At 36.6% G+C, this 17157-nt stretch overlaps 1 protein-coding gene across 1 annotated transcript; it reads left to right on the forward strand.

Annotated features, from left to right (window-relative positions):
• Window positions 1-8383: 8383 nt before the first annotated feature.
• On the forward strand, window positions 8384-9352 carry LOC147286671 (uncharacterized). Its single transcript, XM_086240815.1, has one exon. The coding sequence runs from the start codon at window positions 8384-8386 to the stop codon at window positions 9350-9352; it is 969 nt and encodes a 322-aa protein (XP_086096941.1).
• The last annotated feature ends 7805 nt before the right edge of the window (window positions 9353-17157 follow it).

The raw sequence follows: 17157 nt of genomic DNA on the forward strand, positions 1-17157 counted from the left end.
AAAGTTTAGGTACTCAATTGGGACAAATAAAAGTTTAGGTACCACATTAAGACAAGGGTCAAAGTTTAGGTACTAAATATGAAATAAACCCTTGAATTTTAAATTTTTTGAGAGTTTTTAATTTGACTATGTGAGTTTATTTTTTAGAGCTACTATATGCACACCATTGTTCTTCTCACTACACATCCCTTTCTTACCTCACACCATTTTTTCTTGAATGCTGCTATATGCACACCTTTTTTCCTCTCATTACACACCATTCTCATGCATTTAATGAATTACCATTTTAGCCCAACCTAAAATGACCATAAAGGACTACCAAACAAACCATCCACCCTAATTAAGTCCCAACCCCCCGCTGCCATTGTTGCCGGTGGTCCATCCCACTGTGCGTCCTCATATTCTCTCTCTCTCTCTCTCTCCCCTTCCCTCTGTCTCTTTCTCTCTCTCCTTTCTCCCTTACTCTCTCTCTTATGTCCTTCTTTGTCCTCACCTTGACCCCACCCTCAACCACCCCTACTGCCGGCAAGGTCGGTGGCGGTTCAACCCGCCATTTCTCTTCTATCTCTCTCTCCCTCTCTCCTTCCTCTCTCTCCTCTCTCTATTTCTCTTGTGAGAATGTGGAGTGTTATCCCACATTGAAAAAAATATAACCTTGCATAGTGGCTTATAAGGGTTTGGACTACTCCTCTAATTGCCAATTGGTTTTGGGATGATTGCTTAGATTTCTTCATGGTATCAGAGCAGGTTCCCCCACTTGTGTTAGGCTTAGTGGCCACACGTGCTCCACATCACCCAATATGAGTTGTCAAAGTGTTTGGCTTAATTAACACTATACGTGCGGGGGCGTGTGAGAAATGTGGAGTGTTATCCCACATTGGAAAAGTATAACCTTACATAGTGGCTTGTAAGAGTTTGAGCTACTACTCCAATTGCCAATTGGTTTTGGGATGGATGCCTAGATTTCTTCATCTCTCTCTCTTCTCTCCTATGTCCTTATCTTTCCAATCTGTTGCAGATCGGTGCATTGGACCTCAAACCCAGGTTCACTACAGTAATTGGTTACTCTCCAAAAGGGGTAAGTGATGCCTGTGTTGTCCCAACAGTTAATAAAAAATTAAAGAGAGTACAAAATTAAGAAGTTTTCTAACAAAATAAAAAATAGCTTGAATTGTCACTTCAGTAGCTTGCATTGTTTAGGTGCCCCCATTGTTTAAATTTTTTGGCTCCGCCACTGATTAGAAGGAAAGGAATCAGAGATTGAAGCATAGGAGAATCCATGTTTTAGAGGAATGAAGTAGAGGTTGCAAATGAAAATATATGGAAAGAGTTATGGTTGTTGTTGTTTCATTGTAATATAGTTGTTGTACACGCCAAGTCTTGAATTATAGGCCTTTGAAATATTCAATGAATGGGATAGATAGAAGTCTTGAATTATAGGTGTAATGCCCCGAACCTCGAGCCCGTATTACACTGAAACTTTGACCTGTAAACCTCTTTTGAGTCTTGAACTGATAGAAAATAACTAAAAATGTTTTTATCTAATAAAGTTTTTAGTAAAAACGTTGCCCATATAAGCATACAATTGACAGGCTCCACATTGGTACCGTACAAGACCGTCGCACCAAGTGGACCGTCTACATAAACTTCCACTCGCACCGTCGCAACGCCGTCATACGAGTGGACTTACAGTGGCCCTTGTACCGTCGAATCGCCGTCGTACAACAAGCCAAATTGTCGTACATGCACACAGATTGACCTTCCACCCGCACCGTCGCAACGCCGTTATGCGAGTGGACTTACGGTGTCTCTTGTACCATCGCAACGCCGTCATACAAGTGGACATACGGTGGCCCTTGTACCATCGAATCGCCGTCGTACAACAAGCCAAAATGTCGTACGTGCACGTAGACTACCCCCAAAGGACGAGGCATCCCAGCACACGGCCGAAAGCCTATGTGTGTGCCATGATGGGTCCCAAAGACCTATTTGTATTTGTACCTGTGGGTGAGGGTACTTATATGGCGATTTGAAAATCGCTCTGCCACTTTCTAAAATTATTCTTGTAAATAGATAAAGTCAACGATTTCTTAAGCTTTTCACAAATCCTTAAATCATGCAATTAATAAATCGTCTCAAAATAATATAGCTCTTAAAACCATGAAATCAAATGTCAAGCCAAAACATTATAAATTCATTAAAAGTAAGAATAAATCTCAAATTCAATTCTCAATGGATTATATTGAAAAAAAAATATTCATTCGGAAACCATAAAACCTCTTCATATCAAAATCAAACTCACTATTCAACAAATTCAAGTAAAGCTCAAGGCAACAAGTAAAAATTTCAATCATGAAACTTCATAAAAACGTTTATAAAAAGAAAAAGTCCACTCACATATCCAAAATAAATCCCAAACTTAAAAAAAAGAAACTTGTCCGAGGCTCACTTCGATTCAGAAAGCTCGTCTTAGAGTGAAATCGGTATTAACAAGATCTCAAACTTGTCACGCCCCTCGCCAAATACTCAACTCGATTCAATTAAAGCACATTCCAAGGTTATTGATTTACCAAGTAATAGCAATTCATCACATTTGTACATTCCATAGAAATTCACTTATCAAATCAATAGTAAGACATCATCAATCAAATGGTCAATCCCTAGCAATTCATATAGTGCACTAACAGCACAAAAACATCATCCAAACAAGTTCTGGAGTTTGTCCATTCATGTCAACATGTCAAACAATGTAAAACCTATTCGCTCCCCACGATTATCTTTTCAATTTAATTTAGGTAAATAAGAACAAGGTATTCTCAATATCTCCAATCACGTTCCGTTCTGTTTCTCGAGGGTTACGTAAAATGACCAAATTACCCTTAGAACTTAACCAAAAGCCTAGGGTTTACTCAAACGTTATCTCGAAACTAAATCGATTAGTTTTAGTGAAATCAACATGAATGCCCTCATCGGTAAAATACTAAATTAAGATTCCAGGTTTCAGATTTTGGGTTCATAAATTGAAATGGCATCGGATTACAAATTCTCCCGAGCCAACGTACCTGTTAAGACCAGACAACAAACAATATACAATAGATTCTTCAACTAGCTATTAAACAACCGAAACGAGCAGCCAACCACCACACACGGTGGCTGCCCGGCCATAAACAACACACAAACACTCACCAATACGCAAACAAACCCTAGAATTGGCCTCTGGATGTCCTGGGGAAGCTGATTGACAAGGAAAATCACCTGACCCGCCGCCACAAGTGGCGGAGCCGACGGTGGCAGCGGCGGCACAATCTAAGAAAATGATTTTTCATCTAAAAATCAACCCAAGTTTAACCTAGGCACTTCAATTGGATGAAATACAACTCAGAAATCATTCAAGTAGGCTCAATTCAAGGTAAACTCGAAATGGGTCAAACCCCATAAATTCAAATTTCTACTTTCACAAAATTGAACAATCAGACCAAGGGGAAAACAAAGCTCATACATAGAGGATCGTTTTTCGTAACTGGATCGCCGACCAACTGTCGCCGGAAACGGCCGAAATCGACGGCGGAAGCCGCCGGCCTTTCTGTCGTCGATTCGCCGCTGTGGGCAGTCGCCAGAGCAAGGGGTGGCACCACTGAACTCGCTGGAGCCTGGGGAAGAGAACCCAAGTGGTCGCCGGCCTTGAACTCGTCGGAAAAGTCGAGTCGCCGTCGGAGAGCTTCGTTCAGAAACGGCGTCGCCGTTGCTGTTTGGTTGGCTGATCGGACCCCACTGGGAGGTCGGCGGCGTGGAGACGAGTCCAACGCCGGTCGGATCACTGAAATCCGGTGCCGGACGACCAAAGGTCGAAGAGAGAGATCACGGGGTGGGGGGGGGGGGGGGAAGAGCGAGCCATCCGAAAGAGAAAAACCAGCGGGGAGAGAGAGAATAATGCCCCCAGAATTTTCTGGATTTGAGTATTTAAAACTCGTTATACAAAATTACAAGGTTGCCCCTCCCTTCAAATGTCCATATCTCTCAAACCCTAACTCTGATTTATGAACTCGTGGACTCGAGATCTAACCGACGGGCCCAAAGTCAAAGACGAAAGCCCACTAACTTTAAAAGTCAACTTTGAGTCAATCTCGATTTAAAACAAAATTTAAAATAAATCCAAAACCTTTTTAATTTTCAAATAAATTCTTAAAATGATCAAAATATATTCTCCAATTATTTAGAATAAAACTTTGAAAAATACGGGATCTCACAATAGGCCTTTGAAATATTCAATGAATGGGATAGATAGAAATTGAAGAGGCCTAATCTTGTTTTTTCTCTGTTACACCTGCCAACGCTATACGGCGACTAGTTCTTTTAAGTCTACTTGGAATTTATATGTTTTTATTTGGGTTTCTAATTTCGTTTTTTCTCTGTTACACCTGCCAACGCTATACGGCGACTAGTTCTTTTAAGTCTACTTGGAATTTATATGTTTTTATTTGGGTTTCTAATTTCCTAACCCACTCAATTAATGATTTGTGGATTGTTCTCTACTGAGGGATCTCACAATTAATAGGCCTTTGAAATATTCAATCAATGGGATAGATAGAAATTGAAGAGGCCTAATCTTGTTTTTTCTCTGTTACACCTGCCAACGCTATACGGCATAGACTAGTTCTTTTAAGTCTACTTGGAATTTATATGTTTTTATTTGGGTTTCTAATTTCCTAACCCACTCAATGAATAATGCTATACTTACCACATTCTTATACCACATTTTTATACCATCTGACGTGTCATTACTTTATTGGATAATGTTTTTCTTTTTCTTTTTGGGTTTTTCTTTTTCTTTTTTAGTATCCAATGTATGAATGACATGTAAGTTGCCACATAAGGTGGTATAAAATTATGGTATAAAAATGTGGTATATGTAGCACTACTGCCCACTCAATTAATGATTTGTGGATTGTTCTCTACTGAGGGATGGAAAATGTGGTTCTTTCAGAAGGTGGAGACAAAGTCAATGGATGATGGAGTTAGGAAAGGTAGAACATGACAAGAAGGAAATAATAAACATAGAAGAATATTCCATGACTTTTGTTTGGGGAGGCCAACCCCACAGCGACAGGGAAATATGCCCAAAATATCCAACTTTTTTTCGGTTCAAAAGGGAGGAGAAGGTCTTATATTTACCACTCGAGTTTGAGCCCTATGAAGAAATCTAATTTAAAGATAAAACCCAAGTCAAATTAATCAAAATGCACAACCCAAAAAAAGAGAGAAAACAAAGGAATTAATATAGCAAACTTATACCTAATATTGCAACTTAAAGAAACAAAAGAGGAAAGCATCCAGAGGGGGAAAAAAAGCTTTTACTGCTGAAGAGTTAGTCACATATTATAATAAAGCATCAACTTCATTTGACATTCATAGCTTAATCCTATAAGAACTTTTAGGCAAAGAACTTTCATAGAATTTTTTTCATTTCTCTGATTGAAACCAATAGAATTATTGTACATATTTGACTTTGAAAATAATTTAAGCATTAGTTTTGACAAAGTCCATTCACATGTGATCGACATGTAGGTGTGCTTGATTACATCTTGTGTATGGACATTAGTTAATTTGTAAACCTCAACTTAGAGGTAGACTTGTCTAAGGATTATCCTTAATGCTAAACAGAGGTTCTCCCTGCCGACTCACCCCCTCCCCCCAGCCACCTTACCCAACCCCCCTCCCCGACCCACCCCCCCCTTCACCCCTCCCCCACCTTTACCCAAAACCTCAACCCTACCCCCTCACCCCACCAACCCGACCCTCCCAAATTTTTTTTATTTTTAAAAGTTTTTATTTATTTTTAATTAATTATCTGTAAGTTTTTAAGATTTTTTTTTATTCAAAAGTTTTTAAAAATATTATTATTTTTTAAATGTGGGTAAAAAGACAAAAATACCCCTGTCACGTCAGCATATAATGGTTTATTTGACAGAAAAACTAACGGAGGTACAATTTTGACACAAAATCAAAGTTAAGGTACTTTTTGTCAAATTTTTAAAGTTGGGGTACTAAATTAAAAATTAGTGTATAATTGAAGTAGTTACAGATAATTTGCTCTATAATAATTACTAGCGAGTCAAATCACTTAAGAACCTTAAGTAGAATGAACTTGATTGTCTTCTTAAGTTTCTCCTACGCGCAAATCAGTTGGTGACATGTGGAACAACACTCGAGTGAAAAATTGCTAGAATATCTTGGCTTAACTAATCTATTAAACTGAATATTGAATAGCAGATGCATATGCGTGCACACGAGAACACAAGTAGACTCTATAAAAGCTAAAGCCAAGCTAGCTATAGGCTATAGCTTCAACATTCAAGTGCCCTAAAATAAATTTAAGTGATGGAGGAATTACATAAGGCTGCTTCAGCATATTACAAAAATGGGCCAGGTAACCTTCGGAAACTAGCGACTGACTTCTTTCGTTCCATGGACACAAATGGCGACGACCGAGTCACTCAGAGGGAGTTCATGACATTTTTTCAGCAAAACGGCTATGGTCGGGTTGACTCCAACTTCTTCAATGCTCTGGATCTGGATGGTGATGGTGTTCTGGACTTCGAGGAAGTTTTGACATTTTACTACATCGTTAAAACCAGGAACGTGTGGTGCGATGGGTGTAGAGTGTGTCTCATGGGGTTGTATTTTACGTGTGTTGAGTGCTTCGACACAGGCCACAACAGCTATGATCTGTGTTCCGACTGCTATGCCGACGGGGTGTACAGTCACAGACACTCCTGTTTCTTGGACAGTTATATGCTGCTCAACTTAAAGGGAATACAAGCTCGTCGTGGTCAGCCACTACTACAAAAAATGTAATAGACATCGGTCAATAAACAACGTTTTGTATTTTTTCCGTTATCTTAATTTACCACACAACGGTTTTTAACAAACCGTTATATTAATGTATATTATCCCATGGTATTTGGTTTGATAATTTTTCCTAATAATTAACAGACAATAGTTTTAGGGAATACCGTTGTGTTGGGCAAGTTTCACAAAAATATAAAATTTTGCGGGTCTTTGTATTTGACAAGCGCATGACCGCGTTAATGAAATATATCGCGCCTTAATTAGGTCTTTTTGGGTCAAAGCCCTTTGACTTCAACTTTCAGAAACTCACACACACTTAGCCCACAACTTAGTCCTCATTGATCAATCGATCTTCCCTCCTCAACTCAATCCTCTGGCTTCACCGATCGATCTTCCCTCTCGCGCATCAATCTCTGTCCTCATTGCGCGTCAATCTCCATCTTCGACATCGTCCCAGCTCCCTCTCCATCTACACGTCTCTTGACGTCACCGACCTCCATCTCCGTCCTCATCGTCTCCGCCCATTCCTCATCGCCCGGCCATCTCTGCACTCTCTTGAATCATCTTCGCGCATCTCTGCACTCCGATTCAGGTACAGTTGATATAGGGTTTGATTTTGGGGGATTTTTTCCTCATTACATTTTGTTCTTTCTTTTTTTGTGCATATCTGATTTTTGTTCTTTGAGGTTCTTCTAAACCTTTTTGTTTTGTGTTTTTGCTGAAGGTGAAGTTCATATTGGTGATATTTGGTGATATTGTTGAGCTTGGGGAAAGAAAATAGCTAGGCTGCTGATTGAATTGGAAAGGTGAGTTCATCAGGCCCTTTTATTTTTTTTTCGTTTTGTTGGTTTTGGCATCTTGTTTTCTTCTATTTTGATGGTAGGGGTTTTATTTGTAGACTATTGAAAGGATTATATTGATTTCTTGATGCTATTGATTAACTTTTGTTACTCATTATAATGAATGTTTGATTTTGATGAGAAAAATAGTTATGAGTAAGTAATTGTATATTGAAGTGGAAAGTTGCTACCCCTCCCCTACCCAATAGAAACCATATAAGTTCATTTACTCCATTGTGTTTGCTTTATTTCAATTGAGGAAATTACTAAGACTGAACTAGGTGTATAATTTTAAGATGCATTGTGCTAGCTTGAAATATCTAATTTAGATCAGCCTGCAGGTTAGTGTTGATTTCCTCTCTGTCACCTACTCTGTCTCTCTTATTCTTGTTCTAGTTCTGGGTGAAGTTATTGTGGCTTGATAAAAATGGAATTAAAATAGATGATCTAGGCTTTACTTTGGTCAATCTTAAAATGGAAGTTATTGTGGTTTGTGATTGATTTTACTGATATGGGGTTTATTGGGTTTTACTGATATGGGTTTTACTGTAAGACCAGTTAGCTTTCAATTGCATGCCCATGTTCAATGGTATAGTGGTTGTGTTTAGTTTATCTTTGTATTTTTTTTGTTTCACTAGAGTCAATATTGGTATGATTTTATAAATGACATGCATGTTTGTATGGACAAGTCAAAGATGGACAAGTCATGGATGTATGCGGATAGAAGATCAAGGGCATATGAGTTAGGGATTCAAGAATTCTTCAAGTTTGCATTACAGCATGCTAGAAACCCAAACCTCATTCATTGTCCTTGCCAAAAATGTGGAAATATGAGACAATTTGGGATTGGAGTTATAAGGGATCATCTATATTTTAATGGGGTTGACCAAAGTTACCAAAATTGGATATGGCACGGAGAAGTTTCTAGTACATTTGCGAATGCAGCTAGAAGTGTGGAGGAACAAGAAGATAATTTTGTCTCCGAAACAGTGGATATGGGAGATAATGAAGAGGAAGAATTTTCAAATGATTCTAACGATTTCATGAATTTGGTTGGGGATGGCGATGAACCTTTGTATCCTGGTTGTGATAAATTCACCAAGTTGGGAGCACTGGTAAGATTGTACAATTTGAAAGCGAAGCATGGATTGAGTGATGCAAGTTTCACTGACTACTTGATTGCCTTTGGAGATTTTCTTCCATCAGGTAATAACATACCCACATCTATGTACGAGGCAAAGAAGATTTTGTGTGCTTTAGGGATGGACTATGAGAAAATACATGCATGCCCTAATGACTGCATCTTGTATAGAAATGAGTATGCAGATGAGATTAATTGCCCTAACTGTAATGTGTCAAGGTGGAAGTTAAGTAGGTATTCAACTATTAAGGAGGGGGTGCCTGCGAAGGTGTTGTGGTACTTTCCCATTATCCCAAGGTTTAAAAAGATGTTTCAGTCTAGTAAAACATCTGAGAGTTTGACTTGGCATTATGATAAAAGAGTGAAAGATGGTAAGATGCGGCATCCTGCAGATTCTCCATCTTGGAAGTTAGTGGACGATAAGTGGCCTGAATTTGCTGAAGATCCTAGAAACCTTAGGCTCGCACTTGCATCTGACGGGTTCAATCCCCATAGTTCTTTGAGCAGCAGATACAGTTGCTAGCCAAATTCAAACTACACTCAGCTGGTCAGCAACTATTCCCTAATTTTGCTAGTTCCTCTTTTTTCTTCTCAATATTATATATATATATGCCCCTTTTAATGTCGGGTTCTTCGTTTACGGCTAAATAACTAAATAATGGATCTTTTGTGGGGCATATTTCACTTTATAATATAACGATCGAAATCGTCTATTTTTTAAGTCTTAATTTAAAGATCATCTTTACAAAAAATTATTTAGCCATATATTTGATGATCATTACAATCATTTAAATGTTTTATAAAAATAAATTGTGTTTGTTGAGAACAATTAGCTTATTAATAGTTGATTGAACGATTTCTAATTTAGTTAATTTTTTGTAAGAATAATATTTGAATGAAAATCTAAAAAATGAACAGTTCGGATTATGAGATTGCATTATGTAGTAGGTCTAAAATGCTGGTTAGAGCTGTTCGAGAGCAGGGATCAAGTTTATGGAAAGATCAATTGTCATTCATAATTATATAAGATTAATTTTAACTTTTTGGTGTATGGGGTTAGATCAATGCATTGAACATTAATATATTTATAATATTAAAAAAAAAAAAAACCAAAAACAAGTAAAACAAAAAAGTCAAATTTAAAACATGTAAATAAAGAAAAAAGTTATTTCTTGTTTGATAGGTTGTCCATGTCAGTATGTCACATAAAAAAAAGGCTTATTATTTGGTTTACCCCCTAAAAGTAATTTGAATTCTCACATTACCCCCTGATGTTTTTTTTAATCTCACTTTACCTCTTAAAACTAATTTTTGTGTATCACTTTACCCCCTGTTTACTATTTTTCTATTTTTACAAATTTTGGAAATTAATTAAAAATAGTTTCGAACTCAGAAAAATACACGAAAAATTTCTACGGACTCGTCTTGACTAGTACTAATTTATTATTGGGTCAAATTACAAATTTTCCCTTCGAGTGTTTCTATTAAATTTGTGGAGTCAAAGTGTTAAGTCTTAAAATTTTAATATAGTCGGAGGGAAAATTGGTAATTTGACCCCATAGTAAATAAGTACTAGTCAAGACGAGTCCGTATGAATTTTCAGTATATTTTTCTGAGTCTGGAACTATTTTTAATTAATTTTCAAAATTTGTAAAAACAGGACAGGTGTAAAGTTATACACGAAAATTAGTTTCAGGGGATAAAGTGAGACGAAAAAAATATCAGGGGGTAATGTGAGAATTTGAATTACTTTCAGGAGGTAAACCAAATAATAAGCCTAAAAAAAATTATCATTCCATTATAACCTAAAGAAATAAGTGACATAATTATTTAAACGCCTGTACATGCAATTGAATCTGATAATCCCATCGCCTAAATATTTTTTTATTAACGAAAATACAAATTTACTATTTATTGTGTTATTATTTGAAATAATTAATTGTTTCAAAGTTCGAAATAAAAAAATTAAAGGAAAAGCCTTGGCCACTACACTTCGTTGTAGAGGCTATGGCTATTACATACCACTGCCAAGCAATATAAGGACCTGACAAGAAGGCCTGCAGCCTGACAATGTGACAGCTTGGCAGGGGAGGTTTATTCAAAAATTGCGGAAAAGAGAAATTAGAGAAGGACCGATGTTGGTTTAGTTGGTTTAGCTCTATAGCAACCTCATCCTATTAGACTGTTAAGAAAAGAGATGCTGCACTGTCACTATTGACTTAAGTGACTGTTAAGAGTCACTTTTATTGGGAAGGTGACTGTTCTTATCAACTGCAAATCCATATTTTTGTAGTAGTGCTCCTACCCAAAAGTTAATAAGGTTTTAAATGACTAATCGTAGAAAATTTGGATTTTCTACTTGTCTTATTTTTGTTTGTTTTAATCGTAATAGTGTAATATAAATTTCAGAATTTATATAACTCTATTCACATTAAAAAAGTATTACGAATCTATTTTATCTTTTATTCCTTGCCTTTGAATAATATATACATGTACTTGACTAAAACTAAAAGTCAAGCTAAAACAAGTGGAGGATCTAAAATGTTAATAATATATATATATATATATCTATCTATCGTCTCGTTCAAGTAAGGATGTCCTTACTTTAAGAAAAGTAAGAACATCCTCTCTCGGTACTACAAAGCAATGTAGTTCCATAATCAGAACCATTCAGATTTTAGGTCTCTCCTCAAGGGTCACCCCTGTAAAAAATCAATCAAATCAGTAATTGTTTGGTCATCTAAACTGTGCAAATAAATATAGTTCATCAGATAATTAAAATTGAAATGATATTTGCTATAATAAACTGACTAAACAGTTTTTGATCTGGTTGATTTTTTGCAAATGTGATTTTTGAATGATATTCTAAAATATAGACTTTCCGATCATCGAATTGTAGATCCAAAGAGGATTTTCTTACTTTTCTTAAAATAAGGACATCCTTACTTGAAAATTTGCCTATATATATGTATTGACTTAAATTTTCTATTTGATTAATTATAATCAAAGGTTTTTTTGTGGTAATTAAAGAATAATTTGTGATATGGCTAACTACTATCTACAATTTGATTAATGGAAACAAATCATTGACACAGGTAATCGCTCCAGTACCGCAACAAATTATACTTCATAACCCACCAGCTCCACCTGCAAGGGTATATATGTTTTCTGCCTTCTTCTCTTGATTCATTTAGTAATTAATTTATATATCAAAAGGTACTAATATAACATTTTATTTGCTTTTGCATTAATTATATATATTACTTTTATATTTTGGCTTAAGATTATGCAATAATAGTTTATTTTTCACACAGTGCACATTCATGTTTGCCTAGATCTTCTAAGGCATGCATGTGGTATATATTAATTGTAGTTTGATTATGCTTTGCAGAACAGAATGCAGCAAGCATTTCAGGCATTAGAAGCTGCAGTTGCTGTTGAAACTGTGGCGACTATGTGTACCATCATGTGAATGGGATTACATAATTAATAAGGCTAGGTTTCGAAGGCAGGACAGGCATTGACAAATATTACAGAACAATAGTAAAAATTCTGTTGTGAGGCAACTTTTCTGATGGAGGAAGAAGAACGTACGTAGAGATGGAAAAAAGCAAGTCATTCGTGCAGAAATTCTGTCACGATGTGAATTTGAAGTGAACAGATGTCTTAAGCTCTTTTGGACACTGGCCCAAAACATTTGGTCAGCTCTACCTCTTCTTCCTCCATTAGAAAAACTTCCTCAGATTGATTTTTACTATTTTGTGCTGTCCAGGCCTATCTGCCTTGAAAACGTAGTGCCGTTGTGGACAAGCCAGTGATGCAATTATTGTGTTTCAGCGATGACGTTTATTTCAGAACATATAGCATATATGTACGTATCATGTGTACTTTAATTTCATTTCTCAACTAGGTTTGTGAAATTGTGATCTGACAAAAAGTTCATTTTCTGTTTTGATTTGTTTTTTTGTTTTTTGGCTTAAAGCATATGATTTGAAGATTAATGTCGTATTTCCACTTTCTTTGTCATGAATTAAGAAAAGGTCATGACAAAGAAATACACATTAATTTCTATGCATGGAGAGATATGTGAGAGTGGTTTGACGTTGAAGAAATTTGTAGGTATTTTTCTCTTCGGCTCTTCCTTTTGATCTGAATCATCCTAATCATAAATAGGATGAGTTTTGCAATATATTGGGAGTTTCGGTTGTACTTTGTATGAGTGGTATTTGGGGGTTGCCAACGGTTGAGGGACGCAATAAAAAGCTGCAGAAAGTTTTATGTTTAAAATTAAGAGCGATTGCGTTGTACGTGCTGAATGAGTGGAAATTAAGGAGGACTTCTTTTGTGGCGGGGAAAGAGGGCCTTATTAAAGGCGGTGGCACAAGCCATCCTTACAAATTTTACGAGTTGTTTCTTCCTCCTGATTGTCATTTGTAAGGAAATTCAGTCCCTTATAAGTAGATTTTGGTGGGCTAGCTGATCATGTGGATACGTAAGGAGAGTATTGCGATTCATTATAGTTGTGGGAACATGGATAAACTTTACATGGGACCTATGTCACTCATTTGGAATGGGTCCGGAGAAAATAAGAGAAAGGCATAGGGCCTCTAGACATTACATGAAGGTGGGTTGCCTTGACATAGATGATAAGACCTATGTTCTTATAAATCTAATGGGACTTATAGACAAGATTCTATCACCTATAACATTAGGGGTATGAAACACCATAAATTGGAGGACCAATTGAACACAAAGTAAGGGAAACAACCCCGAAACTCACTTAGGAGGGTCGGATGCTTCCAATTAAGCAGATGGATGCGTCTGAGCCTATGGATCCTTCCGAGCTTGCGGATAGGTCCGGGTTTCTATCCAATCTCACGGATACATTCAATTGAGAACCCGCGGAGGTATTACCACACCACCCACTGTTCAAGGAATCTAAGAACTCTATGTTTTACTAGGATACTAACTCCCATATGGATCAAAACGGCTTGAATCCTTCACAAATGAGGATTCAAGCTTATAGAGTTCACTCCTAAATGAAATATACTTGTCGGTAATTACAAGTTTAACCAACTTGGCCATAAAGATTAAATCATCCCCTATATATAGACTCTCGTAAGATCATTCAAAGATATGTGATTCTAGAGCTCTGAGCCCATTGTTTCGAGTTAATATTAATCTTGCTTACTGACTTAACCGTTGGAGAGCCTTTGGCCAACACCACATCAGTGTCACCATACCTCCGAAATTAAGACCGTTACGGTCGAAAGAATGTGACTTCAGTCGGATACATCCCAAAACAATATCTCGGCATGGGAGCTTTGTGTAACCTCGGTCGGGCACGCACCGAGAGCACATTAAAATAAGGTTTTCGGTTGGACATCCCTCAAGAAAACCAACTGTAGAGGATAATACATATCTGACAACTGTGAAAAGCACACCTTGTACCAGCAATGCCCAAGCCCTACACGTGTCAGCTATCCCAAAGAAGGAAAAAAACAAATCGATCATTTCCCTGAAGTACTATAAATACCAAACCCTAGAATGAAAAAGGCATTATCATCAACCCACACACACTTGCCAAAGCGCAACAAAAATCAAGATTCAGAACCAGAAATCTTCCTCTTTTCTAGGTAGACTTCGAGAGTCCAAAGGATCCAATCTTACTTTCGTTTGTTGCTTCACCCTTTTTATTTGATTCAATTTTATATTTAATTTTCAATGCTTAATGTTTGTCTCTTCTTAAGGTTAGTTGTTACTGGATTATTTATTCCAAAGAAATGAACCTTTTCCTTTCAGCACTTTAAATATATATATATATATATATTTATGTTTATGTACATTTTTCAAATCGTTCGTTGTTCACAAGGGATAAATGGTTAGATTCGTGGTACACACCACTATTATTTATCAATTAACCCTGAGTAGTGTTACTTTTATCTTTTTGTTTAAAGTTCAGTTCTTTTATTTAAATAAGGCCACTTTGAGCCCAATAGTGCAGACTTCCAAGTTTATTCATAGAGTTAAGTTAGGGTTGACACAAACTAGTGAAGTCCTAATTCAAATTAGGCAAGCAAAGAACCTAGATCGAGTTCATGGTTCCTTCTCTCGGCTGGACAATTGCCAAATGCTCTAAAAGTCAACTAGGGTGAGATATCTATCACAACCATCCTGCATTGGGCTCACGGCCCATGCAATGGCACGCCCGTAGTCAAAAAAGGTCCAGCCAAGTAGCTGAGATCTCGGCCATCCACGCAACCAAGATTTTCTAGCGAAAATGTATAGTTAAGCTGCGTAGGCATAAATTAGAGGCCGGTTTAGGCTTTCGGGATATTGGAGCATTTGCTCTGGCCATGATTACTAAGATGGCTAAGCACATTTTTTCTTCACCTAATTCACTGATAGCCCAAGTATTTAAAGCAAAATATTATGCCTTCTCCAAATTTTGGGAGGGTAGTGTTAGGGAGACCTAATAATTGGTGCCTTAATGACATCTCATTGCCACATAAGTATTTACATAAGCTATTTTAACCTTTTTAAAAATATTATATATTATAAATTTAAAAAAAAAAAATATTTAGAAAAGATTTCATCCCCAAGTTTAAGTATGCCTTACCTTTTAATTGCATCCATCCAATTCAGATCTAATGGATACAAATGATTTTTATGTATTTTAATGGATCCTATCTCCTAAGCACTCTCTCATAATCTGTAATAACTTGGTTCTAATTTTGTTAAAATTAGTTTTAATTATATTTATTTTATTATTTTTATATTTATGTTAAAAAGAAAAAAGAAAAAAGAAAAAAAGGGGGGGTGGGGGCTAGTTGCATACGGTTTCAGCCTTGAATTATTATTTTTAGCTGGGTTTGATATTGGGTTTTCCTTCTTGTGAAGGAAAGCTTGTAATTGGTTGTTTTGGAGGTGGCTAGGCTGTGTGGTGGAGGTGTGTGCTTGTGAGTTAGGGGGTGTGTGTGTTTCGGTGGCATGGTGTGTGCTTGTGGTGTTATAAGGCTGGGTTATATTAAACATTAGCTTAGAAATTAACACCAAACCAAGAACCCAGCCAACCCGAGAAAAGAGAAACCAAAGGAAAGAAAAGGAAACCGAGAGAAAGAGAAGAGACAGAGAGAAAGAGAGACAGAGAAAGAAAGGGGAGAAAGAGAAGGAAGGGAGAGGAAAAGAAGGTAAAGTTTATTTTTTTTTTTAAAACCTCGGTTTTTCTGGATTTCAAATTTTAGTTGTGATATCTGTAATAGTGAGGTTTATTTGATTGTTAGAGTTGTTTATATGATTACAAACAATCAAGAAATTGAAGGAGAAGTGAAGGATTTTCGGGTTGGGTGTAGAGAGCAAATTTTCAGTTTTAAAGTTTTTGAATTTCATTTGTTTTGATTGTGTTTTCTTTGTTTTAAATTGAAGTTTAAGTTTTAATTTATCATTTCTTAGCCTTAGAAACTGATTTGGATGGTGAGAATCGATGAAAAATGAAGTTGGGTGAAAATGGAGAAATCTGCCATTTTCTGCAATTTTTTGTAGTGTTCGGGTAGCCTATTTTGAGGCCTTATAACTTGAATTTTAGAGATCTGTTTTGAGTGTTCTTTATATGGTTGTAAAGAGGGGTTGCAGAGCTTAAAAAACAAGTATAAGTTTACTCAATTTGGAGGTGATTGATAGAGTAAACATTGAGCCAAATTTGAAAAAAAAAAAAAAAAAAAAGCAAAATCTGGGCTGGAGGTTGAAAATGATGAACAGTACCACCGGACCACCACTCGCACCATCGGCATGTGCGGCGGCTCCGGTGACTGGGGAAAGTCCCTCCCCACTGCATTTTTGATTACGAGTCCGATGGTGGCCTTCGTTTTGTGATCCGAGATCCATAACTTAGTGTTTTTACTAAACACACTAGAATTAGAGAGTGAACGACTTTTATTATGTAATTAATTGTGATTTTTCTTGTACTGGATTAGGTTTGGAGAACGACCCAGAGACACGAGGCTATTTCTAGTGGCAGATTAAGCTCAATTTCGAGGTAAGAGGATCTGGGAAACCTTAAACTGTAAAAATTTGATTTTATTGAATGTTAATTGAAAAATGCAATATGTGTGCTAATATGTGACTTATATGAATTATTTGAATTATTTGAGCACGATATAAATTAGTTAATTATTATTATATATAATTATATGCATGTATTTGAACGTGAAACATGATTCATTGAGAATGGAGTTACGGAGGTGAGTAAGGATTATGAGTTAATTTACATTTCGTAGTGTGCGTGGGGAGTGAAGCCCCTTTAGTTGCAGCTGATAAAACGATCTATTT

This window comes from Dryas octopetala, chromosome 4 (genome assembly GCF_963921425.1).
Source record: "Dryas octopetala chromosome 4, drDryOcto1.1, whole genome shotgun sequence".
Taxonomy (NCBI): Eukaryota; Viridiplantae; Streptophyta; class Magnoliopsida; order Rosales; family Rosaceae; genus Dryas; species Dryas octopetala.

Excerpts from the sequence above, each read along its gene's own strand:
- LOC147286671 (XM_086240815.1), top strand. The coding sequence starts at position 8,384 with ATGGACAAGTCATGGATGTATGCGGATAGAAGATCAAGGGCATATGAG.